This window comes from Xenopus tropicalis, chromosome 8 (assembly GCF_000004195.4).
Source record: "Xenopus tropicalis strain Nigerian chromosome 8, UCB_Xtro_10.0, whole genome shotgun sequence".
NCBI lineage: Eukaryota > Metazoa > Chordata > Amphibia > Anura > Pipidae > Xenopus > Xenopus tropicalis.
This window is the reverse complement of record NC_030684.2, coordinates 95,454,275-95,481,255: the sequence shown is the minus strand read 5'-3', so window position 1 is coordinate 95,481,255 and position 26,981 is coordinate 95,454,275. Positions and strand designations below refer to the sequence as shown.

Sequence of the window (26,981 nt, the reverse complement as noted above, 5' to 3'; positions counted from 1 at the left end):
CTAAAATTTAATCTCCAAAAACCCTAAAATGTCATCATGGGATCTACAGCAGGCTGCTTGCTACTGTTGATGTGAAAGTGCATGCCTCTACAATTAGAAAAAGACTGCATAACTTTAACTTGCGTGGGAGGTGTGCAAGGAGGAAACCTTTGCGCTCTAAGAGAAACATCAAGGCCAGGCTGAAGTTTGCCAGAGAGGATGTAGACAAACACCAGGACTTCTGGAATAATGTTTGGACAGATAAGTCTTAAATTGGATTATTTGGGTACCAAAACAAAGGACATGTTTGGCATAAACCAAATGCAGCATTCCAGGAAAAGAACCTCATACGAACTGTGAAGCATGGAGGTGGAAGTGTCATGGTTTGATGCTTTGCTGCAGCAGGACCTGGCCAGCTCACCATCATAGAATCCACCAGGAACTCTACTGTGTATCAAAGGGTGCTTGAGGAACCTGCGACCATCTGTAAGGAAATTAAAGCTGAAGCGGAACTGGAACCTGCATCATGACAATGTCCCAGAACATACCAGTAAATCCACCAAGGGCTGGCTGAAAACTAAGAAATGAAGAGTCTTGGAGTGGACTGAAATGGGTTGTACATGCAAGAAACCCTTCAAACACCTCAGAGCTGAAAAAAGTCTGCATGGAGGAGTGGGATAAACGTTTCCTCCTCAGAGACTTTTGAGTAAATCAAGTTGTTTACCAGCAATTAAATCCAGAGATAGATAAACAAGATTAAACATCGATATGTGAACATTTTTTAATAAAGCACTGAATATTTACTGGGGTGTCCTAATTTTTTCACATGACTGTATGTGTGCCTTGGCTTGTTTGTGTGCACTGTGAATCCTATGATCGCAGGAGGCGGTCCTTAATTCTTAAAATGCCAATTTCCTATTTAGGATTACCCAATAACGCATACAATTAAAAAAATATATATTTTTTATGAAAATGGTTTATTTAGATGAAGCAGGGTTTTACATATATTTTTAAAGAGACCTACAATGTTTGGTGGTATAGTTTTCCTTTAAAAACCAGGTTTCTTATCTTACATACATACAAGTAGTGTGTTTGGCTCTTCTTCCCAGTCCTACTCCTATGGTGAAAGTTGACAGACTTGATATGGCCCTGTAATGACCTGTTTGAGCTACAGCGCAGATCATATCATCAGTTTAAAGCAGATCTGCTGCCTTCCCCTACCTGTATGTGTGCATGCTGACTGGCACAGATTAGCCCCTCAGCACAAACACAGAGGATTTCCCAATGAGTATGCATTTTCACAACAAAATCCACCCTGCAAGTGTACTCATCGTATGCTTATCCAGGTAGCAGAAGACAGTGAATCAGTTTGCCATTAACTGTGCCATTAGCCTAAGTCCCTCTCCAGAGGTTGGAATTAAACGAAAGTTCACCTTTAAACTAACTGGAATTAAAAGGAAGTTCACCTTGATATTAACTAGGCTTAGTTTTATTTTTGTCTTGCTGTTCTAATAACTTGTTTCAAGTTTGCCAGTGTATTATTCTTTGTAAATGTGATCTCACTTGATTTACAGCAACAAATCCCTTCAACAAAAGTGCAAAATCGCCAGATATTTCCAAGTCAGGTAATTATTTACTTTGTCCTTTCTCTGTGTTCATTGCAGTTATTATACAAACATAATATTTCTTTACCTTAGTTATACTCTTTATGATTTTCCCAAGGTGCAATTCTGTCCAGCAACCAAGGCAGAGTTAATCCTTTCAAGGTACAGTTATGTTTTTTTTTTTGTCATGTAGAGCTGGGCGGTATGACCAAAAATTTATATCACAGTATTTTTCAAAATTATATCGGTGTCACGGTATTTGACGGTATTTTTTTTTTCCATGCATGATTAGGTGTTAACCCCATTTCCTAATAAATTAGAGAATAATTACTGCAGTATTGAAAATCAGAGTCAGGCAAGCGAAGGATCGGCAACAGAAAGTCGTAAGGTAAATCAGGCAGGCTTAGTTTCCCAGGCAAGGCCGCAGACAACATAGCACAGGAGGAGGCGTTTGATAGCTTTAAATACCCCCCACGCATGCGCAGAACCGGCGCCGTCAGCGCGTCACGGACGTGCACGCTTTGACATGTACGTGCGCACGCACGCAAGGAGGCGCGCGAGACCGGGCCGCACGCGTGAGTTCCCTGACACCCCGATATTACGGTATCTGAAAAATGAATATAGTTTAAAAAAAAATGTTATGTCTGATTTCTTTACCAACCAGTCAGTGTCTTATATTAATGCTTTTGCATCCACATTGTCTAGGTAACTAAATAACTGAATAGTATTTTTTTGCCAAATGCATGAATGTCATCCTTGTGAGTCCAGCCATAGAATGACTGATTTACCTATTGACACATGCAGTGTTTTCTGAATGAATAACTAAACATGACCTATCTATAGAGAATGAGCTATTCCATATTGAACATCTCATTCTTAATGTCAAAACTTCATTGACTACATCTAAACTTACATGTTAGCTTATCTTGATAAAGAAAATGGCAAAATCTCATACTGCATGATACTGCATTACTGCACTCAACATTAGTGAATATCTTTAGATCCAGATAGTTTTGTTCTGAAAAAAAATACCCTTACTTTAATTACTGTTGTGGAACTTTACTATTTGTTTAATTTTCAAGGTTTCTGCTAGTCAGAAAAGCCCTGCAATTGCTGGCAGCTCTTCCCGTTCTACTAGTATCTTGGATAACATGGGCAAATTTTCAAGGAAGCCATCATCTAGTGGAAGTCCATCCACTACCAAAACCGACTCTCTTGTTATAAAACCTCTGGCTCCAAAAGCCAAACCCAGACAGGTACTAAACATAGTTTTTGTTTACAGCTGTTTTTACCTTACGCCTCTACAGTAGATGTAGATATATATATATATATATATATATATATATATATATATATAATATATAATTTTTTTTTTCAACTCTGTAATCCTTGTCTTTCCACACAATAAAAAATAGTGTATAGTCCTTTATTAAAAATATATTAGTGTGATAAACTCTGATCTGTGTCTTGTATAGACCTCCAAATGCAATTTGGTTCATTGCTAAAATGACCAAATCCAATACTTGTGTACACGCTCAACTAACTGACATACATAATAAAGAGGTATAGAGGTTGCTAAGTTGCAGTAACACACAGCAACCAATTTAATTTGGATGTTAAACGGGCAATAAGACCGGTAGCATACATTTATTACAATACTCCCTTGGTATAGAAAAGACAGTGTTCCAATCTTTATGCAGCTAATATTAAATCTTGTTACACTTGTCTGTGAGCTTCCAATTCACTTACTGACATTTAAGGTTATCCAGCACATCACAGAATTTTTTGTGTAATCGACCACTCATTGTATTAGACCAAGCAATGCAGGTATGTAGGGAAGAACACGACACGACATTTGTTTTTGTTTTGCATGTTTACATGCTCAGTAGGGGCAGAAGCTGTTGCTGAAAAATGGCTTCAACCAATGTATCAATGTGTGATTGACCTGTGTATTTATCTGCCACTGAGAAACATGGGTGGTGGAAAAGAAAGGAATTTAATTTTTAAAACATACATTTTAGCAGCATGGTATAAAAATAGCCAAAAAATTAAGATATGTTGTATTTGACAGAAGAAAGGTTTGTGAAGATAAAGAACCAGTCAACATATTCACAGCAACATAGGTTTTTTTTTTTTGTTTGTTTGTTTTTTTTTTACTCATTATTATTTGAAGTTCCCATGGACATGTGCATATTTTCTTTTGTATTTGGCTACAAAATGACTGTTTTATTTCATGAGTCTTGTGTAGGTAACATTATAATCTAGGAAATTATACTCATTAAGAATGTTCTGTTCTTGTCTTAATGAAGGGAATATTTTTCAAGATTCAGTGTTCTTGGCTATTAAAGGTAATGCTGTCCTCAGTAGTGGGGAGGGGGAAAGGTTAAGTTAACAGCTAGTATGGACAAAAAAGTGCTAAATTAGTGTCATTTGTAAAATAGGTTAAATGTCATTCATTTGGACCAAAGTGTGAAGATGGTCATACACTGGCAGATATATTCTGCTAATTTGGGTCTTTCAGATTCGGCAGCTTATTTTGCCCTCCGATGGGTCTACCTGGAAACCAGCCAGATGTCTTTCAGGCAGGTTTGATTTTCCTATCAGATCGAGGGCCACATTGACTCATCAATGCGGTCCTTGCTCCGAAGGCTCTAATTCCCATTGTTGTACTTTGATCATTTGGCAGTAGGGTTGAACGATTGGGTTAGCACAATATCACCCACCTTAGGTGGAAAGATCTGCTTATTTGGCGACCTCGCCAAATGAGTGGATGTTATAGTGTAGGGCCACCTAAAAAGCAAAGGAGAGCAGGAAAATATATTAAAGTATGGGTAATGGGCACTACTTTATCAAGTAATCTTGACCTTTTATGTAACTTCTTGGTGTGACATTAAAGTTCTTAAAGGGCAAACCCTACAATGACCATTAGAGAGTACCTCCAAAATCATTTTACCCCCTTGGCTGCAGGCACATCTAAGCTTTGGGGAAAAAAAAATTGTTGGTTAATTTGCGTTTTAGAATAGTTTGCCTTTAAGTAGTCCACTCAAGATTTTGTACTAGATATGTCATTACAGGGTGTCCAAGACGTTTGTAGTTGTGAATCCTTCAAATACGATTTTACAGAATTTCCAAATATGAGGTTTATATGTTCAGTTGTCTTCAGTTAAGGTGGCCATACATGTTGCAATCTGCTCGTTTGGCGAGGTTGGCAAACAAGCTGATCTTCTCCAAGGTCAGCGATATTGGGCTAATTCAATTCAATTGTTTGGCCGTAGGACCAAATGATCAATTAAAAACAGAGGGCATAGGCCTGTTGGACCGATTGATGCAGTCTCCGATCTGACGGAAGTTTAAACCTGCCCAATTGAGATCTGGCCAATTTTAGGCCAGATGGCAGTCAGGTAAACCCATCACCCCCATACAGTGTAAAAGACTCGAATCGGCAGCTTAAATCTGCCCATGTATGGCCACCTTTACACCCAGTCTGCTCGGAATGGAATGCAATTGTTCCTGACAAGTAGAAATGCATTTATTTAAAAGTGCATGTCTTGCATTTTATATTTTGAGGGCCAAGCAACTTTGTTTCAAAGTGTCCAAGCTAAACCTGCTGCAAAAAAAACAGAAGAAAAAATAACTGTTCCCACACCACCCAAAGCTGCTGCCGACATTACAGAAAACAAAAAGTGAGTATTCATTACTTGTAGTATTTCCGTATTTAAACTTAAAGCCAATAATGGAAAGAAAATGTAATTATGAGGGCCGTGTAACATGGTGTTTCTCCACTGGAGAAAAACACCAGCAGAGAGACACCTCTACTGCCCCGTACTTGCTTAATGTTGACATTAATGGCATCAGGGAAGATGTGTATTGGGACTGAAACCTCATAGGTGAATGCTACTGCTAGTCATTACTGTACAGACAAGGGGTCGTAGTGGCATCTTTGTTAGCTAGCAACTTTACACTAAACATTAAAGGAAAAGCTTATTTACTAAGAGGGGTGGTAAATTGCTAGGCACCTTCCAGTAGTTAGAATTTCGTACCTAAGACCCCTGGCTAGTGCTCCTCTTCACCCGTTATCCCCACCTACGGGTGGGTGATAGCAGTCGGTTCAGGTCCCCGATCCGACTGAATCTTTTAACCTGCCTGATCGATATCTGGCCAATTTCAGGCCAGATATCAGTCTGGTATGGCCGTTGTTTCTGTCCCTACACTGGCCGATAAGCTGCCGAATCGGTCCAAGGGACCAATATTGGCAGCTACAATCGGCCCGTGTATGGGGACCTTAAGATTCTCACAGCTGCTCTGGGTTGTGCACATACAATACAGCAAAATCATCTGCTTTTAGTTTCTAACAGAGTGGAACTCCCTAGGCAACAGTGAGGAAGCAAGATTCTCTACAATAGTACCCTGGCCTGGGGCACTTTTTCAATGAAGAAGGGCACTAGCCCAGGGTCTAAGGTTAACGATTATAATCTCCAATGGGATACAACAAATTGGCACCCCCAGTTATTTGGACATGTTGAAAGTAGGTCCTTTTATTATGTGCAAGGCAGGGTACAATATGCAGAAAAATGGATGCAAACCAATTTTTTTGCGTTTTGCTTGCTGTGCTGCATTTTAGAGCGTGTGTATCTATATCTACCGGTCTGTCTATTTTTAGTTATATATCACCATGGTTTGTCACCATACTCTTATAGAACTATATCAATCTAATCTAATAATTGCATTATGTCTTGTGTCTATATCAGGGGTCCTCGAACTTTTTTTAATGGGGCCCTGCCCCTAATGTGTCCTTACCCATGGCTACTACATGTCTGCCTTCAGTGTTTTCCTTGGCAACGTCACGTCACTGTATCAAACTGGCCGATGCTAATGACACCGTGGAACAACACTGAGACAGACAGGTAGTAGCCAGGGGTGATGACGCAGCAAAAGCGGGGGCCAGGTAAATGACCTTGGGGGCCCTGGCCTATAGTATCCTTCATTTAGTTGTGCTTTGTATTACTTCTGTTCCTCCTTTTTCTTTCATGATTTTCAACAATCACACTTCCTCATTCTCTTGGAAATGAAGAAAAGATGTTGTCTGCATTTAATTATAGCTCATATTATTGGAAGCAGCACTAAATGGATTCTGCTGTCCAATTGGCCAGACAACACCCCCTCAGGGACCCTCCCTTTCTACAGTGAACCTGATATTAATTAAGCAGTCATACGCATTACAGGTTTGCAGCAAAATGTGTGTGTATGTATATATATATATATATAATTTTTTTTTGTTTGTTTTTTTTTTTGTTTTAGACAAAGTAGTGATCTCTGTAATATGACAACCTTTGAACTTTTACTAACATAGTAGTGACCCCTGTAATATATGAAAACCTTTGAACTCTGCCTCCGTTTAGAACTTTGTAGTTTTTTAAACTTTACATGCATTAGAATTGCACTCTCTATAAAAATTACACAGAAATGTAAACACTTCTGTTGGTTCTAACTTTTAGCCAGTCTTTTCTTAAACTGAATACCACCATGTCTGCATGTGTCTGCCTCCATTGACCATTAAAGGAAAACTATATTTATATATACAAGAACAAACGGAGCACACCCTATTGAAATTCAAATGCCCAGGGTGCTAGCAAAAAAAATATAAAGCAAGAGAATGAGCTGCACACACCAGGACTTGGCAAAAATATAATAAGTTTATTTAAGAAAAGAGATCCAACGTTTTGAGCACTAACTGTGCTCTTCCTCAGGGAAAAAACATATATATTATCCCTTATCAATGCTTATTAGCATATGTATAATACATAAAATGCAATATTATTATATGGGCAGTGTTAATATTTATTACTTTACTGCATACATGTTTGATTTTCTGTGTATTTACTGGATATAATGAAATATTGTGTTCCAGGGTTTCTTGTACTGTTATTTAGGTTTAATGCATTTCCTGAGGACTCTTCTGTGCGTGGGGTTCTCCATTGTTCTCTTCCCTGTTCCCATGAGTCTCTGCCTCTCTACACTAAAGCTGGCCATACACATACTAATGATATTGTACCAAAGTGTTGGTATATGTATGGTGGCTTGCTGATCCAGGACCTATATCCATGTCTTATTGATATTGGTCAGTTCATCTGCCCATGCACAATTGCAGATATTGTGATTATTTATATCTTTTGCATGAGTAATTGGAATAATAGCCATGTGTAGTTTTTCCTGTGTTCACAATCTATGGGCTAGAAACAGTCACCTTTTTAGACATAGTAGCCCGATGGATGGTATTCAATTTGAATCAGCACTTAAAATTTATTGATAGGTAATGCTGCAGGTTTAGTAGCAGAAGCCTGCTTGTTGCCTGTATTAAGCACAATTTCTGCTGGAACATGTAACGTTATAGTGGCACTTCTGGGGCTTTTAAAACCATCAATGAAAACAAAAGTAGCTTAAGCACTTTTAAAGTCTATTGCAGGAATCTTCTTTTTCCAAGGAAGCACAGTTTCTACATTCTTTTACAAAGCCCACATTTTCTTATATGCTTGAATTTGTAGCAAATGCTCATAATACAAACCTTCTGTTGGATTATGTTAAAACATTGAAACATTACCACCCTTTCAGTGGCATGGATTACAGAGTCTCAGGTATGGCCTTTATTAGTAATTAAGGGACCCTATTCTAAGTTAATTGAGCCCCCCCGAGGAAAAGTACATGCTAATAGCCCACAAGCCATCCAAGTCATGGGCCCTGCCAAAAGATTAGAATGGTGCCACAATGCAAAAATGGCCCATACATCATCACATCACTGATTCACCCTGCTACGCCCCATTATGCCAAAACCCAGCACACACCAAGGGTTGTATAATAATTTATTTTTAATTTTCAAAAGTTTAAATTTCCATGGTTCTAAAATTAAATATTTGGAGAAAGATTATCGGAATGTGAATGGCCCAAGCAATTCAGCATTTTTGAAAGCATATTCATGAAACGGTCTAAAATTGACTCTCTGGACCATATTACACAGTCAGTTTCCCATAAATCTAACTGGTCTGTAAGTTAGAGGGCAAATCAAAAACAATTATTGCATTTGATTGGTTAACCGGCAGGAGGATTATCTCTTGTAATTGCAGGATTGCTGAACTGTCCGTTTTCTTAAGGGGCTGTCACTGGTAGAGCGCTTACTTTGCTTTTCTTTAGAAAGTGATGATGGGACCAAGGGCTACAGCTTGGTATGCATTTATCCTTAAAGTCATGCATATCTTTGTCATTCTTTCTTAGACAGTTTCCCTTAAATAAATTATATTTTTTTTGGCTGGCAATTTCATTGGTGTACATTAGTGATCCCCAACCAGTGGCTCATGAGCAACATGTTGCTTGCCAACCCCTTGGATGTTGCTCTCAGTGCCCCCAAACCAGGTAGTTATTTTTGAATTCCTGACTTGGGGGCAAGTTTTGGTTGAATAAAAACAATATTTACTACCAAATAAAGCCCCCTGTAAGCTGATAGTGTGCATAGAGGCTGCCTAATAGCCAATCTTAGCCCTTATTTGGCACCTCCATTAACTTTTTCCGTGCTTGTGTTGCTCCCCAACACTTTTCTCTTACAGGTGTCTGTGGGACACAGGGACCATTGGTATAGTATCTACCAGCAGGAGGCAGGACACTAGAGAGGAAGAAGAGGAAGAAGCCCCTCCTCCCTGGTACTATACCCCCTTTCACTTCCTTAGTGAGCCAGTTTTTTCTAGTGTCCTCAGGAGACAGGATCTACAGCTCCCTCTGAAATCTACGGCCAGAGATTCTGGCACCAGGGGTTGTCCTATAGGGCCTCTTCGGAGCTCCCTCCACAGGCTTCCCCCTACGTGGGACCCAAGTACCGGGGCCAATAAGACTCCTATGGAGCGGGCCACACAGAGTTTCCTGCCTATACCTTCAGTGCAGAAGCTGTCCGGTGCTCCCCTCCATGTGCTCAGGTTAGTCCCTGTCTGCTCCCAGCCAGCGCTCTCTCCAGCCCGCCTGTCTGCCTTCAGTTCCCTCTACAGCCTGCCCTGTCTGCTCCTGTAGCCGGCGCTTCCCTTACCTGAACGCTACCATCATTTTTTCCTCCTTGCGTTCCATTGCGCCCATGCGTTCCAGTGACGTCACCATTCGGCGCCATCTTGTGCGCGCCTTCTACTCGCGCCTCTCAGAGTTTCGCGCCATTCCTCTCCGCTCTCCATCCTGATCGGTCGGGTCTTCAGCGCTTCCCCACAGGAGCCTCTTCTTCCTGGACACAGGGACGGTATTTCTAGCAGGCAGGGGCACTACTAGGGGGACATTAGGAACGGGCAGAGCAGGGCTGGAACTGTGGCTGGGAGGGTGTTTGTGACAGGACTGCCTTTACATGTTTTTTGTATTAAAAACTTGTTGGGCACTGTGAGAGTTATTTCTCAACCGGGATTATATACTCATTCTCCCCTTCTGATATTTAAGAGCACTTGTTTATTTGGAAAAAAAAAAAAAATCCTTACTCCATTGCATTGCCTATTGCATTAAAGTCCTCTGTCTTTTTTGCTTAATACCTGCTATTGTTTGTTAGAAACTGCACTGCTGTTGTTTTTTCTGTCATGGCAGAGGGCATTCCAGAAGGCCCCTTTTCCAGGGGGGCGTCTAGCTCCTCAAAAGTAAAATATCTAGCATGCGCCAGATGCTGCAAACGTCTCCCATCTGGCAGAAAGGAACCTCTTTGTTCCTCATGCTCCAAGCTTCCGGCTGAGACTTCTTCCCAGGCTCCGGTCGTGCCTCCTCCCCCCTCCACAGATATAGCAGGGGGGGACCCTTCTTCCGCTCCGGCACTGGATGCTCAGGCGCAGGCCTCCTCTTCCAACCAGGACCCTCCCCTCTGGGCGGCTCAGCTCTCCTCAGGCATCCCCAAATTGGCGGCCTGTCTCGATAAGCTACTAGACAGACTGGATAGGGAGGATCCACAACCCTCCAGATCTCTCAAGCGGCAAGCAGCACTCCGTCTGGAAGACTACAGTGACTCTGAGTCCCTGCACGCCTCAGCCACTTGGGAAGATCATTCCCTAAGTGAGGGAGAAATCTCCTCTGACGGCCCGGACGAGCCGGACGACATAGCTAAATCCTCGACTGAGGCCATTGATTCCCTTATTTCCTCAGTTATATCCTGTCTTGACCTCAAGACTCCGGAATCTACTCTAGAGGCTTCCTCCTCCCTTTTCAAGCGCCAGAAGAAGACCTCTTCCGTTTTTCCTTCCCACGACCAACTGGATTCCATCATCCAGTCAGAGTGGGACCACCCTGAAAGACGTTTTCAGACCTCTCGGCGTTTTCAACGCTCTTATCCATTTCCACAGGATGCTCTGGAGAAATGGGCGACTCCTCCGTCGGTGGACGCCCCGGTATCCCGTCTATCCAAAAACACGGCCCTTCCCGTCCCGGACTCCTCCTCCTTTAAGGATCCGATGGACAAGAAGATGGAGGGGTTCCTCAGGGCCACATTCTCTTCCGCAGGGGAGAGCCTCCGGCCGGTTCTGGCCTCCGCCTGGGTTTCCCGGGCCGTCCAGACCTGGTCCGATTCCCTTATGGAGGGCCTCGCCTCCGGCGCCTCCAGACAGGAACTCTCCCTCTTAGCATCTAAGATTCGCGATGCTAACGAATTTCTCTGCGAAGCCTCTCTAGACTCTGTTCAGGCCATCAGCCGTACTTCGGCTCTTGCGGTAGCGGCTCGCCGCTCGCTTTGGCTCAAACTTTGGTCAGGCGATATGTCCTCCAAGAAATCGCTCACAACTCTTCCCTTTAAAGGCAAACTCCTTTTCGGGCTCGAGCTCGACAAAATCATCAGCCAGGCTACGGGAGGGAAGAGCACATTCCTCCCACAGTCAAAAAATCGCCCTTCCTTTCGGAGGGGCCGCTTTTTTCGTTCCAGGGGCTCCAAGTTCACCTCCTCCAGAGATTCTACGGCCTCAGGAGAAAGGTTCCAGAATCCCTCAGGAAAACCTAAGTTTCCGCCTCGTTCCAGGTACTCCTGGCAGGGCAGGCGCCCCCAAGCCAAGCCTGCCGACAAGCCTTCCGCATGACTACCCCCACAGGGTAAGTCCGCCGCCCGTAGGAGGCAGACTTCGTTTCTTTCACGAGGCCTGGCTCCGACTCACTTCCGACCCGTGGGTGCACAGGGTAGTGTCTTCAGGCTATCGCCTCGAGTTTCTCTCCGCGCCACCCAGCAGGTTTTTCATGTCCCGACTCTCCCAGGACTCTCTCAGACAGTCCGCCTTCCTCTCCATTGTCCAAGGCCTTTTGGACGAAAAAGTGATCACGCCAGTCCCTCCGGGAGAGAGGTTCCGGGGTTTTTACTCCAACCTCTTTCTCGTTCCAAAACGAGACGGTTCCTTTCGGCCAATCTTAGACCTCAAGCAACTCAATACCCACCTTCGCTTCTCCCGTTTCAAGATGGAATCGCTCAGGTCGGTAATTGCAGCCATGGGCCACAACGAGTACCTAGTGGCTTTGGACATAAAGGACGCCTACCTTCACGTCCCCATTTTCCCTCCCCATTGGAGATACTTAAGATTTGCCGTCAAGAATCTCCACTATCAGTTCACAGCTCTCCCATTCGGGCTCACTTCAGCACCTCGCATATTCACCAAGATCATGGCGGCGGCGGCGGCCTCCCTCAGGTCGCAGGGGGTTTCCATCACCCCTTACCTGGACGACCTCCTCCTCAAGGCGCCATCCCCCTCTACAGCAACATCTCAGCTGAATCTGGTCACTTCAACCCTAACCTCTCTGGGCTGGAAGATCAACCTGGAGAAGTCGCGACTCACTCCCTCCCGTCGAATGCCCTTCCTGGGCATGATCTTCGATACAGCACAACAGCGAGTGTTCCTTCCTCCGGAGAAGATCTCCAAAATCCAGGACTTGACGCGCCGGTTGATCCAATCCCCATCTCCTTCCATCCGATTTGCGATGCAGGTGCTAGGATCCATGGTGTCCTCCATAGAGGTCGTGCCCTTCGCGCAGTTTCACCTGCGCGACCTACAGTGGAACATCCTGGATCAGTGGACCCGCTCCAGCCTGTCCCAACGGTTCCGGATTCTTCCCAAGACACAGGCCTCCCTGACATGGTGGCTCAATTCATCCCATCTGGCCAAGGGACGCCCTCTTCTGGAACCACACTGGCGCCTCCTGACTACGGACGCCAGCCTCACGGGCTGGGGAGCAGTTCTGGACCGCCTTTCGGCCCAGGGGACCTGGTCGAGAACCGAAGCCCTTCTCCCCATCAACATCCTGGAGATCAGGGCAGTCCGCCTAGCGCTGCTACATTGGCAGCATCTCCTAAAGGGCCAGGCCATCAAGGTACAATCCGACAACGCGACTACAGTCGCCTATCTGAATCACCAGGGCGGAACCCGAAGTCGTCAGGCCCTCAAGGAGGTCAGCCTTATCTTGACCTGGGCCGAGACCCACGAGTCCCGTTTGACAGCGGTTTACATTCCCGGCCTCGACAACTGGCAGGCCGACTACCTCAGCCGTCAACAACTCGACCCAGGAGAATGGGCCCTAAGCCCAAGAATCTTTCAGGGCATCGTCGCACGATGGGGTCTCCCAACCGTGGACCTCATGGCCTCCCGCCTGAACAGGAAGGTTCCCCAATTCATGGCCAGGTGCAGAGATCCCCTAGCCTTAGCAGCGGACGCCCTCACGGCCGACTGGGACTTCCCCCTCGCCTACATCTTCCCTCCTCTCCCTCTTCTACCCAGAGTCATCAGGAAGATCAAGGCCGGTTCCGGGCCAGTGATTCTAGTGGCTCCCTTCTGGCCAAAAAGAGCCTGGTTCTCCGATCTGGTCATCCTCAGCAGGGCAGATCCCTGGCGTCTCCCACAGGATCCCGACCTTCTGACTCAGGGCCCCATTCGCCACCCAGACCCGACCTTCCTGAGTTTGACGGCCTGGCTATTGAGACCCTAGTGCTTCAGCGCAAAGGGTTCTCTCCAGACGTCATTCGCACCATGGTGGCTGCCCGGAGGCCTATCTCCTCCAAGACCTACCACCGTGTCTGGAGGACCTTCAAGGCCTGGTGTGACGTTGGGGGTCACCCCTTTCAGGTCTTTTCCCTTCCCCGACTGTTGTCCTTCCTGCAGTCGGGGCTCTCCAAGGGTCTCTCACTGGGATCTCTTAAGTCCCAGATATCGGCCCTTTCGGTCCTTTTTCAACGCCGCCTAGCCATCCTACCAGACGTAGCCACCTTCCTTCAGGGAGTCCTGAGGCTTCACCCTCCCTTCCGTGACCCCATTCCCCCTTGGGACCTCAACCTGGTCCTCACCGTCCTGCAGGGCCCGCCCTTTGAGCCCCTGGCCACTATTCCCCTAATGTGGCTCACCTGGAAAACTGGTTTTTCTGCTGGCTATTTCCTCGGCACGCAGAGTGTCTGAGATCTCGGCCCTATCACACCTTCAGCCCTACCTCGTTTTCCACTCCGATCGAGCAGTGCTCAGAACTGTGCCCTCCTTCGTTCCTAAGGTTGGTACCTCCTTCCACATCAACCAGGACATCACCATCCCGTCCTTTTGCCCTCAGCCATCTTCCCCCAGGGAAGTGGCCTTACATGCGTTGGATCCGGTCAGGGCGCTAAAATTCTATCTGAACCGGACTAAGGACATTCGTCAGTCCTCGTCCCTCTTCATCTTGCCCTCCGGCCCCCAGAAGGGTTCCCCGGCCTCTAAGGCCACCTTGTCCCGTTGGATTAGAGAAGCCATTCGCAGAGCATACATTGCCAGGGGAAAATCGCCACCTCTCCACATCAGAGCTCACTCTACTCGGGGAATCAGCACCTCCTGGGCCTTTAGGAACAGGGCCTCAGCCGAACAAGTCTGCAGGGCTGCTACATGGTCATCCATTCATTCCTTTACCAAATTTTACAGATTTGAGGTATTTGCGGCATCTGACGTCCACTTCGGGAGAAAGGTACTGCAAGCTGCAGTTGCCTGAATTCGCTTCTCCCACCCTCTTTTAATGGGACAGCTTTGGTATGTCCCCATGGTCCCTGTGTCCCACAGACACCTGTAAGAGAAAAGGAGATTTTGTGACTACTCACCGTTAAATCCTTTTCTCTTAGGACGTCTGTGGGACACAGGGCTTCCCCCCCGGAAGCGGTCCTTCTGGAAGGGTTATTCTGCTAAAGTTTAAAGTTATTCAGTTATTCTGTTAATCTGTTATATGCTTGACAAAACTGGCTCACTAAGGAAGTGAAAGGGGGTATAGTACCAGGGAGGAGGGGCTTCTTCCTCTTCTTCCTCTCTAGTGTCCTGCCTCCTGCTGGTAGATACTATACCCATGGTCCCTGTGTCCCACAGACGTCCTAAGAGAAAAGGATTTAACGGTGAGTAGTCACAAAATCTCCTTTTTCCGTACTTGTGTTGCTCCCCAACACTTTTTCCATTTGAATGGGTATAAAAGGTTACATGGTGTGTGCTATGCTTTAGAGAACTGCAGTTCAGTTGTAGCCAGTTATTCACAGGTTATAAGTTATTATTTTAAGGTACAATTACTCTTTTATGAAGTTGCTTGGCGGATGTTGGATAATCTTTCCATTTGCTATGTTCTAGGCCCAAAACCGGTTTTCAACTTTGGCTGGATGAGAATCGACAAAGTATCTTGTCTGAAAATTCAATGCTTGAAGAGTCTGAAATAATTAAAGAAGGCATGAGTCGGTTTCGAATGCTTGCTCCTGAAGAGAGAATGGTAAGCAGAGACCATGCCTTTTGCAGATTAATAAGGCACTGCACTATGATTTTGTGATTAGTGCAATACAAGTTGACAACATATATTAATGGTGCTTATAAAGAATCTAGAGAAACATAAGAAGTGCCACCTGCAGTTTTAAAACATGCTTTGGATAAATAGTGCATTTTATAACTAGAAAAAACTTTTCATCTTGGGTGCATTTATTATTGGTGCATTCTTTTTTGTTGATTTTATTTGTCTGTGATCATAGTTATAACAAGTGGCCTCTTCCCAGTCCTGTCAATTTAGTTCTGGGATTCCATTAACCCATCTCACCCTTGCGAGTTCAGTTGATTTAGGATTAGTGGGTATATGGATTGGGTATAGTTTGGTACCACTGCTCTTGAATTGGAGGAGTGCTCCCCCAAATATAAAGTTTGGGGTATATTTGTGGTGGATGGAGGTAAAAAATATGTTGTGCTATACTTGATGTAGTTTATGGGGTATGGATGGAAGAATCAGTAGGTCTACATTGTGCCAGTATGGAAAAATAAGCAACTTTGCAGTAAGTCTTCTACAACTTAGTAAGTATAATTTGTTCCCTATTAACCAGAGTTGATTGTATGTTGATCTTTTTAAAGGTGAACTTAACCCTAGAAATGAATGACTAGAAATCCCATATTTATATACTGAACTTACTGCACCAGCCTAAAGGTTCAGCATCTCTATAGTAGCAATGATCAAGGTCTTTACAGTTGTCACAGAAGCACCCTTTCTTGGATTTTGTAAGAAGTGTCAGTGGCACGCACATGCTCAGTGTGCTCTGGGCAGCTGTTGGAAAGCTTAGGGCTTGTTGCAAATTGTCAAGCAGAAAATGAGGTTTGCCTCTCATAAAAGCTGAGGCTACATAGGTGATTATTACATGCTAGTTGCACTGGTTTCACAGCTGCTATGTACTAATAATCTGTATTAGTTACTAATCAGCCTTATATTGTGACATTTATATTCTATATATACAGTATATTGTGCGTCAGTCCCTAAGCTCAGTAACTGCTAGCAGCACAGAGCATGGGCAGGAAATCAGCAGAAAAGAAGATGGGGGCTACTGGGGCATCTTTGGAGGCAGAAATCTTCCCTGCTAAAGGACTGTGGTTGCCTTGGGCTTGTACAGAAGCCCAAAACATCACATACAACATTTCTAGCCTACTTATTTAGTTAGGCTTTAGTTCTCCTTTATTAGATCAACCAAACTGCTTATATTTGACATCCAATGTGGTAATCATTTTATTAATTAAGCATTTCTAAGTAGCTTAAATAGTATTTGTATAGTTTATATACTTAAAACCTTTTTATTTTTCTCCACCCCTCCTTTTCCTTCCTGACAACAAGCTGTGGACCGAGAAAGCCAAAGGTGACCCCTCTGGAGAAGATGGTGCTGATGCAAAGAAGAGGAAACGCCAAGAACAAGAGAACTTGGCATCAAATGGTTGTCACCAGGAAAACACAGATAGCATTGTTGCTGCAGCAAAGAAACACAAACCAGTAGGCCAGTCAGCGAATAACAAATTGTCCGCATTTGCCTTTAAAAAGGATTAATCCTGTTGTAAGTTTGGTTACTAAGTATTTAGCTATTTCTGTTGAGCAGTTCTTAAGTTCATTATTATATTATGGGGTTGTCTATGCTATCAGTCCATACAGTCTTGTTTGAATGGACTTCAACTCTTAGGGCGAAGACACACAGAGCTACTTAGTAGCAGCTTCTCTCCACAGCTACAGAACACAAAAAAAAACCCTGCCATAGACAATACTGAAAATTGCCTCTGCTAAAACACACGTAGAGACAATTATCAGTAAATGGTCAGCATTGTCTATTGCTGTAGCCGTGACAAGTAGCTGCTATTATTAAAGGAACAGTAACACCAAAACATGAAAGAGCTTTAAAGTAATAAAAATATAATGCACTGTTGCCCTGCACTGGTAAAACTGGTGTGTTTGCTACAGTAACACTACTATAATTTATATAATAAGCTGCTGTGTAGCCATGGGGGCAGCCATTCAAGCTGGAAAAAAGGAGAAAAGGCACAGGTTACATTGCAGATAACAGATAAGTTCTGTAGAATACAATAGTATTTTATCTGTTATCTGCTATGTGCCTGTGCCTTTCCCCCTTTGAATGGCTGCCTCCATGGCTACATAGCAGCTTATTTATATAAATTATAGTAGACTTTCTGAAGTAAACACACAACTTTTACCAGTGCAGGGCAGCAGCACATTATATTTTAGTTACTTTTATACACTTTCATTTTTTTGGTGTTACTGTTCCTTTAACTCTGTGTGTCTTCACCCTAAGGGAGCTACTACTTTACTTGTGTTTTAGCAGAGGCAATTCTCAGTATTGTCTTTGGCAGGAAATTTTCTGGCATTTAGTAGCCATGATAAGTAGATACTATTAAGTATCTGTGTTTCTTCACCCTTACGGTGATGTCCAAAACAATGAAAATAGTTTTCTTCTTTCCTTCTGTCTAATCCTAAAAGCTATGTTGATAAAAAAAAAAAAACATTAAAACTCCTCATTATCCCATTGGATATTTAGAATTGGAAGTTATTAGACCTGTAAATAAGCTTGTGTATCAGTATTTTTGTTATAGATTTGTTCAAAGTTACATTATTTTTGTTTCTCTACAAAAATGTATCTTGTAAATAAAAGTTTTGTTACTTATATGTTGCTTTTCATTTTATGAACTACACTCCATATGCATTTTCTTTTCTATCAGTCTCATCAGCATTCTGTTTTAACTGTTTTCATCCGCTTTCAGATTTGTTAGCTATATTAACATGAAAAATGCGTGGGAAGCAGACTGGACCTTTCAGTATGTCATTGATACCATGTTAGTTTGAATTGGAGAATTTAGTTCCTATTCTACTCTTCCAATTAACAGGCATGTATCCCTCATCAACAAATAGGGCTTTACCAGCCACGTCAGGCAGCAGCAGCATCTGTAAAGGTATTGCATGGATATATAGGAAACTCTTTTCCAGATCCCTCTGGGAAGGACATGAGGATGCTATCCAGGACTTTTACCGATATTGGTCGCCTCATCTCCCTCCATACAGGCACCAATTAGATATCGACACGTGTATGACCACCTTAAGAGAAGTATAGAGAGCATGTTGGTAATACCAAAAAAGGATTTGGGAAATGTTGTTTCCATGCAGTTTTCTAAGGTGCACTATAGAAATTCTATTGGCCTAAAATATTGGGGAATAGAAAGATGGGTTATCTGGTAAAATGAGACTTTAAATGAAGTGATCATTTCTCTAAAGCCTTTGTAATCTTACTCATTATGAGTACTACTCATAACGGCTGCTTTCAGTTACCTTATCTTAGGGACTGACTCACAATATACTGTACATATAGAATATAAATGTCACAATACAAAGCTGATTAGTAATTTAGATTCTGAAGTCACGGCAGCTTTGAAACCAGTGCAATTAGCATCAGAAATAATCAGCAATTTTGCATCAGCTTATATGACAGGAAAACCTAATTTTCTGCTTGATAATTTGCGACAACCCCTAAGCTTAGGTTCTCAGCAGCATCTCATAGTCCACTGAGCATGTGAATGTCACTAACACCTCTAACAAAATCCAAGATGTTGAGCTCCTGTAACATGCTTAAAGGGATACTGTCATGGTTTTTATGGTATACTTTTAATTTCTAAATTACAGTGTTTACATAGCAAACAATTCACGCTACCATTTAAAATGTTATTCTTGAACCAACAATTTTTTTGTAATATCATCTCAGTGCATTGTGCCTGAGTCTGAGCTTTCAGAAAGAGCCAGCGCTACACCTGCTTTCAGTTTCTCCTACTCCCATGTAAATGGAGAAGTCCCAAACCGGACTTGGATTTCTTAAGGTGGCCATACACGCACCGATATTATCGTACGAAACCTCGTTTCGTACGATAATCGGTGCGTGTATGGCATGTCGGCGAGTCGACCGATATCGCAGGAAGCTGCTGATATCGGACGACTCGCCGATCGGACCAGTTTGAAAATTTTGATCGGGCGCCATAGAAGGCGCCTGACCAAAATTCTCCCTTCAGAGCTGAATCGGCAGAAGGAGGTAGAAATCCTATTGTTTCTACCTCCTTACCTGCCGATTCAGCCCTGAATGTGTGTGGCGGATCTTACGATGTTTTGTGCGACCGATGGTCGTACGAAACATCGTCAGATCGCCACGTGTATGGCCACCTTTTTTTTTTTTTTTTTTTTATTTATGCATTTTTCAGATTAACATAAAAGTAAAACAGCAAAAAGGGAGAGAGAGAGTAGAGAAGTAAGGGAGGAGAGGGGGGGGGGTAGGAAGGGGAGAAGAGGCAGGCTGTAGAGTTGGGGAGATGGGGACCAGTTTATTTCCGTTGCTATGGTATATTGTCCGCGGTGTTTCCTGGGGTTTCGTGGAAGGCAATCCAGGGGCCCCATATTGCATCAAATTTTTTAGGACAGCCCCGTGCGAGGTAGGTCAGTTTCTGGTTAGAGTGTTGTTGACTAGAGTTCTCCAGAATGGGAGGGTTGGGGGGGCTAAGCATTTCCATTGCAGTAGAATGGCCTTTTTGGCATAGTAGAGGAGCTGGAGATAGCAGAGTCTAGAATGATGTGAAAGCCCCAGGTCCTCGGCCACTCCCAGTAGGCAAACAATAGGTGACAGAATCCGGGGAAAGCTTAGGGCATCTGAGATATAGTTGACAATTTCCTTCCAGAAGACCTGCACGGCTGGACAGTTCCAGAACACGTGTATGTATGAGCCAGTTTCTCGATCACATTTTATACAGGGGTCTGGGGAAACATCTTGGACAGCCTGTATGGCGTAAGGTATACCCGGTTTAGAAACTTCATTTGTATATACCTGTCCGCTAATGATATTGTCAAGTCTGGAATTTGCCTTAGAGCATCTACCCAAGTTTCTTCAGTTAAGCTAGGTATGTCTCGCATCCATTTCTCACGTACCTTCGCCAGTGGGTCTGGGTTGGCCTGCCATAGGATGGTGTAGTACCAGGACAGGGGCTTGGTGAGGTTTTCCCTACGTATGTATTTTTCTAGGGTGGTTTCTTTCAACTCTACTGGTCTGGTGGGAAATTGGGAGTGGAAAGCGTGTCTGAGTTGAAGGTAGTTAAAGTGCATTGTTTGGGGGATTTGGTGGCTTTCTCTAAGCGTTTGGAAATGTGTCATATCTCCATTTGTTAGTATGTCTTGTAGGTGTTTAGTTCCATGGGAGGCCCATTGGGCGATGTTGGGTAGGGAGGTGAAGTTGGGTAAGGAACTGTTACCCCATAATGGCGTCCAACGTGACCACATTTGTTGTGGGCCTTGGACATGTTTGAGGGCTTTTTGGAAAGCAGTGATAACTGTGCGCATAGGGGTAGTGATTGTGTAATGTTTTGAATTTCCTCTGTATGGTAGGTTTGCTAGGGCTTTGAGTGAGCCCAAGATATTAGCTTCAAGTAGCGTGGATGTATTGTCCTGGTGTGGGGTTAGCCAGCAGTGCACATAAATTAATTGGCTGGCCAGATAGTATAGTCTCATATTAGGTAGGGCCAGGCCTCCCTGAGTGACAGGGGCTTGCAGGGTTTTTAAGCTTATGCAAGGGTGTTCTCCTGCCCATAGAAACCTTAGGATCAGGGAGTCAATGCGTTTAAACCATTTGGCACGGGGAGGTACTGGCGAGTTATGAAAGATATATAAGAATTTTGGGAGAAATACCATTTTTAATAGGTTGATTCTGCCTGGCAGGGTGAGGGGTAGCTGTGCCCATGTATCTATTTTATTGGATAGGTTTTGTACTATCGGGGTCAGATTTCCTTCTTCAAATTTTGTATGTTGTTTGTTAATAACCACCCCCAGGTATTTAAATGATTGTACCACTTGTAATTGTCCAATCTGCCTTGCTTGGGGTGGGGGAAGTGGGTCTATAGGAAAGATTAGAGATTTGGATTGGTTCACTCGTAGACCTGAATAGGTACCGAATTCCTCTATCAGGGACAATGCGTTAGATAGTGCTTCATTTGGGTTGGCCAAATATAAAAGCATATCATCCGCGTATAATGATACCTTTTCTATTAGTCTGCCGGCCTGTAGTCCCGGTATATTGGGGGAGTCCCTGAGTAGTGTTGCTAAGGGTTCTATCGCCAGTGCAAATAGCAACGGTGAGAGAGGGCACCCCTGCCTCGTTCCGCGTTCAAGTGGGAGGGGGTCAGTTAATCTCCCATTAACCAAGACCCTTGCTTGAGGTTGCCAATAAAGTGCTTTTACCCAGGCTCTGTACCTGCCACCCAGACCAAACCGTCGAAGAATTTCCCACAAATAGCCCCAAGACACTGTATCAAAGGCTTTAGCTGTATCGAGGGATACCACTATTCTGTTCCCTTTGTTGTCGTGGTCATATTCTAGATTATTAAATAGCCGCCTGATATTTATGTCTGTAGCGTTCTGTGGCATAAATCCGGTTTGGTCGGGGTGGATTATTGATCTTACAATTCGTTTTAGCCTGTTAGCTGACACTTTTGCAAAAAATTTTGTATCACAGTTTAGTAAGGATATGGGGCGGTATGAACCGCAGTCGTCTGAGGGTTTGCCAACTTTAGGGATGAGTGTAATATGTGCCATGTAGCATGATTCTGGGAGAACATTGGTGTCTGTTATGTTATTATATAAGGTGCATAGTTTGGGGGTCAGTATTTGGGAGTGGGCTTTGTACCATTCAGCTGGGAGGCCGTCTGGACCCGGGGTGCGGCCAGGTGGCATATCTGCAATTGCTTCTTCTATCTCCTCTATAGTGATATCTCTGTCTAGGTGCGTTTTACTATCTGGTGGGATAGATGGGAGTTCTATGCTGTCTAGGAAGTTACATAATTGTTCTTGTGGGAGTGGGGGGAGTGCTGCGTATGTATATTGGAAGTATTGTTTGAAGCGTTCCGCTATGTGTTCTTGTTGTGAGAGTGTATTTCCATTATCATCTTTGATGTTTGCTATTACATTGTGGGGGTTATCATCTTTAGCTAGTATTGCGAGTAGTTTCCCGTTTTTCCCCCCTTTCTCAAACCAGAAGGCTTTGCGGTATAATGGCCACCTTTACTATTACTGCTATCTTGCTCCATTCCCATTGTTCTGCTGATTGGCTGCTGGGAGGGGGTGATATCACTCCAACTTGCAGCTCAGCAGTAAAGTGTGACTAAAGTTTATCAGAGCACAGGTCACCGTATTCCTTTAAAGGCTTTTATTACTGTTATTGAGATGCTGAACCTTTAGGCTGGTGCATTAAGCTCAAAATATAAAATTACATTTGTAGCCATATTTGTTTTTATTGTTCAGTTCTCCTTCAATGGCCTGTTGCTCTTTCTCTCACATAATCAAGAAGGTAAAGCAACTTTGGCCCACTTCCTGGCCATATTAATAGCCCTTCTTGTTTTGCTTTTAAAAAGATGCTCTGTCCCTGATGAAGAAAAGCATCCCCACAGCATGATGCTTGCCACCACAGTAAGTCAATGCTGATATGGTGTTTTATGAGGCGTGGGCAGCGTTACCTATCAATTCTATTACAGCCACAGAAGGATAACAAATTCAGAATTTCCATATAATGATAAAACCATCTCTTAAAAAGATTTTCATATCAACTGTCATGCCATCATTTTGCCATTTTTTATTCTATAATACTTTATTCTTTTACTTATCTAGAAAGGCTCTTACATTATCATTTATGTTTAGTCCTTTAGGTTTTTCCATTTTCTGTTTATCTGTCCATTTATATTCTTAGGTGTCAATTTGTCAGGTTTTAAAAAGCAGTAGGGTTGGCAGCATGGTTTCACTCTGCCTCAGTTCTCCCTACAGGAGCATGCACAGTTGATGCTGATCCAAACTTGTCTTTTAGCTGTGCATTCCCTGGGTCGGGAGTGGGAGAGTAAACAAGCTAAAGTGGCACAAGATGGGGCCCTTCAGTCTGTGCTAGGTATTAGGCAGGCTTTTGTACCTTAAATTTTGAAGAAAGAGCTCTGTCTTGATCTCATCTAACCACAACAAAACTGTTTTCACATCAACTTTTAGATATATTTTTGTATAATTTTGTAGTAAATTCCACGTGTGCTTTCACTTTTTTTTTAATTTCAGTATTGCCTTCTTTTTTGCCACCCTTACAAAGAGGCCAGTGTTATGCAAAGCCCTTAAAGGGGAACTAAACCTAATTTGTGGATTCTGTCAAATGGCAGAGGGGCTGCTGTAAGATGCCATAGACAGTTATTATTAAGTGGGCCGGTTGGAGCAGTTAAGGCCTCTGTGTACTTGAAATGCCAGGGCCTAGTTTGAATCTCAGTCCAGTCCTGTGTTGATCTCTTAAGGAATCCCCAGTATTCCACCAGAGAAGTTTTTTTTTTTCTTTTTTTCTTTTTAACCCTTTGGCCAGGCATTCATAATGTCCCCCTGGGGAGTGTAACAACCTGCTTATTTTATCAACGCCCATATCCTGAATAATGCACTGGCAAGGGGAAAATGATATCTAAGCAGATGTGCAATATATGTTGTAGTAGGATTTTCCAGGCATTGTACTCTAACATGCATGTGCAAGGGATGCCAAGGAAATGCAGGTAATATGGTGTTGATTTGATAGAACCCCAGGCCACTGCATTTTTCTTTCTTACTTTCTCGATACTAGAACCCATCCTATTTAATGTTATTGGTGAGTTAAAGAATTCATGGGGTCACTAAATGTTAAGGATTTTCTGATCGCATCTCTTTTAAAGTATAATCAACTACAAAAAATAAATGACCTCACATTATCTGTATCGTTTCCCTAGTGCCTCAGTATCTAGTATGACTGGCTTGGTAAAATACCTGACAGGTCTTAAATGTTGCTGTATCCTAGGTTGCTCCAATAAAGGCATTTTAAAGAAAACACTTTGTTTACAGTGCTGTAAGTGAAAAATACAGGTGGACATGGCCACCATGTGACATGCATTAAACTACATTCCTCCTGCGCTCTCGATAATGTCCATTTCATTTATTCCATTTTTTGTTGTCATAAACAAAATGTGCATTGTAAATCATTAGAGTACTCTACATCACTCAGTAATGAACAGCCAGTGAAATGACGTAAATCTGTATATAGTATCCCATCATAGCAGTAGATGACTTTGCAGAGTCAAACAGGTGAAGGGTGGGCATTCACGGTCAGTGCACCTTGGACTGGCTACTAACTGCTTTATAATACATTTAGCGTTGCAGTTACAGCAAAACAACTTGTGGTTAAGTAACTACATATTCTTATGTTTTTCTAAATGCACCAGTGCAAGACAATCAGCCTGAGGAGAAAATTGCCTTTCTTCTTGTTTCCCTAAGCTAGTCATTTAAAATGGGGATGGAAAGCATTTTCTGTTCTGCTGGAGATGTGCAAATTGATATTGTGGCATGTTTGTTTAAACTGCGCATTTAAAATGTATCAAAATAGTCTGACCTTGTTAAAAGAGCAAAACAACTAGGAAAGAAGCAGAATTAGAATATGTGTAATTCCTTTCCATGCTCAAGCATATTAAATTGGGTTTGCTTGCGGTGGAAGTAAATGTTCCCATGGGTAGAGTTCTGTGGGGGCAGGCTGTGGAAAACTACAGGTATGGGACCTGTTATCTGGAATGTTCGGGACGTTTGGTTTTCTGGATAAGGGATCTTTCCATAATGTGGATCTTTGTACTTTGTCTATCCTATCATTTGGCCTGAGGGTCGAATGATTGGATCAATCCAATATTTCCCACCTCAAGGTTGGCATTTCGGGGGAAAATATCCACTCATTTGACTACCTCAGTAGCTTTGAATCAATAAAGTGAATCTTAAGCATATCTTAAAGTGAACAGGATTCCACAGGATTCTTGGTGAAGCCGTTGGTGCCCAGAAAAGGTAAGAGACCTATTGAAACCTTTATTTTGGTTTGCACTGTCACACTGCTTCATAATGTTAGATAGCCCTCTGTTGTCCAGAATAAAACAGATTTACCTTATGTTAGATCTATGTAAATATATAAGATGTGCTGTCAGTTGCACTGAACTTTTGATCTCTATAATATACTACAGGCATCGTTATGTCTACACAGGCAATTGAAGCAAATTAATTCTGCAATTCAGTTTGCAAATTAATTCAGACGCTGAATGCTTGTAAATAAGTACTGTTTCTTTTGGGATTGCCAGACAAAGCCTTGTTAAGGTGACTATCCACAGGCAAATCTCTGGGGAGCTGGTGGTTCACACATGGTATGACCACCTTTCTATTGTTTTGAACAGCAGAAAGTAACGAACAGCTTCATATTGCTTAATAAATCTCTTAGTATAAGCATCATCTCATCAAAATAACAAAATTTCTAAATGCAACAAATGTAAAAATATATAGTAACTATAATGAAGTTGCTTTTTGCTATCCCCCTCTCAGCAATCTGCAATTAGAAAAAGAGACCGCAGACAAATAACTGCATTAAAATTGTACAGCAATGCAGGGAATGTAGAGAAATAGATTGCTGAGGGGGAAGTAACGTGATTGTTTCAGAAACGGTACTTCATAACAATAAATACACACATTTCCTATATTCAGTTCTATTATAATTCCCTTTTAAAAGAGAAGGAAAGGTAAAAACTAAGTAAGCTTTATCAGAAAGGTCTATGTAAATACTGCCATAAGCACTCACAGAAATGCTGCACTGAGTCCTCTATGAAAAAAACACAGGATTTCTTGTCTCCTTTTTTGTAAGCATGTTCTTTGGTATCTGAACATTTGGGCAGCAGCCCCTTGCCCAACAATGATAATTGCAGCTGATCTTGAAGGGTTTCTTGTTTGCTGTTCTCTGGATCAGCTTGTAGATAGTTATGGAAAGTTTATTTCAGTGTAACTGCACAGTATTTGGTGGGTATCTAGATGCTTGACTGGGAAACCAGTGGCATATTGGGTTTTGGCTCCTAAAAGTGCTTTAAAGGAACAGTAACACCAAAAACTGAAAGTGTATAAAAATAATATATTATATACTATTGCTCTGCACTGGTAAAAGTTGTGTGTTTTCTTCATAAACACTACTACAGTTTATATAAATGCCCTGCTGTGTAGCCATGGGGGCAGCCATTTAATTTGAAAAAAGGAGAAAAGGCACAGGTTACATAGCAGATAACAGATTAGCAGATTCCCATTGTATTCTACACAGTTTATCTGGTATCTTCTTATGTAACCTGTGCCTTTTCTCCTTCTTTCAATTTAAATGGCTGTCCCCATGGCTACACAGCAGCTATTTCTATTAACTACAGTAGTCTTTCTGAAGCAAACACGCAACTTTTACCAGTGCTGGGCAACAGTACATTATATTTTAATTATTTTAAAACATTTTTATTTTTTAGTGTTACTGTTCCTTTAAGGGTGAAAAATCCAGTTGAATGCACAGGTCATGCTACAGTGCAAGTGTATTTTTGAGCACACTATTGCACTTAAAATATATAATGAAGAAATGAGATATTTTGCATTCCCTCCTGCATATATTTTATAATCAGAAATTGTTTGGAAGCAGACACTAGACTTTGTTTTTTTCCAGTATACGCAAGTCTCATGGAACTGGCAACATTTTCTCCAACAGTGGTTTTCTGTTCAAATTTGGTGTTTCAAGCCAAAATCTTT

The 26,981-nt window shown here is 42.7% G+C and overlaps 1 protein-coding gene across 2 annotated transcripts in view; it reads left to right on the top strand.

The window, feature by feature from the left end:
• wdhd1 (WD repeat and HMG-box DNA binding protein 1) overlaps positions 1-16,967 on the top strand; it is a 57,555-nt gene extending 40,588 nt beyond the window's left edge. For both annotated transcript variants that reach the window (XM_031890862.1, XM_031890863.1), the window contains exons 21-26: positions 1,554-1,604; positions 1,702-1,745; positions 2,666-2,839; positions 5,151-5,266; positions 15,173-15,308; positions 16,680-16,967. In XM_031890862.1, coding sequence (XP_031746722.1) covers positions 1,554-1,604; positions 1,702-1,745; positions 2,666-2,839; positions 5,151-5,266; positions 15,173-15,308; positions 16,680-16,886 — 728 coding nt within the window. In that variant the 3' untranslated portion in view covers positions 16,887-16,967. The remainder of the gene's footprint in view (positions 1-1,553; positions 1,605-1,701; positions 1,746-2,665; positions 2,840-5,150; positions 5,267-15,172; positions 15,309-16,679) is intronic.
• Positions 16,968-26,981: the final 10,014 nt, after the last annotated feature.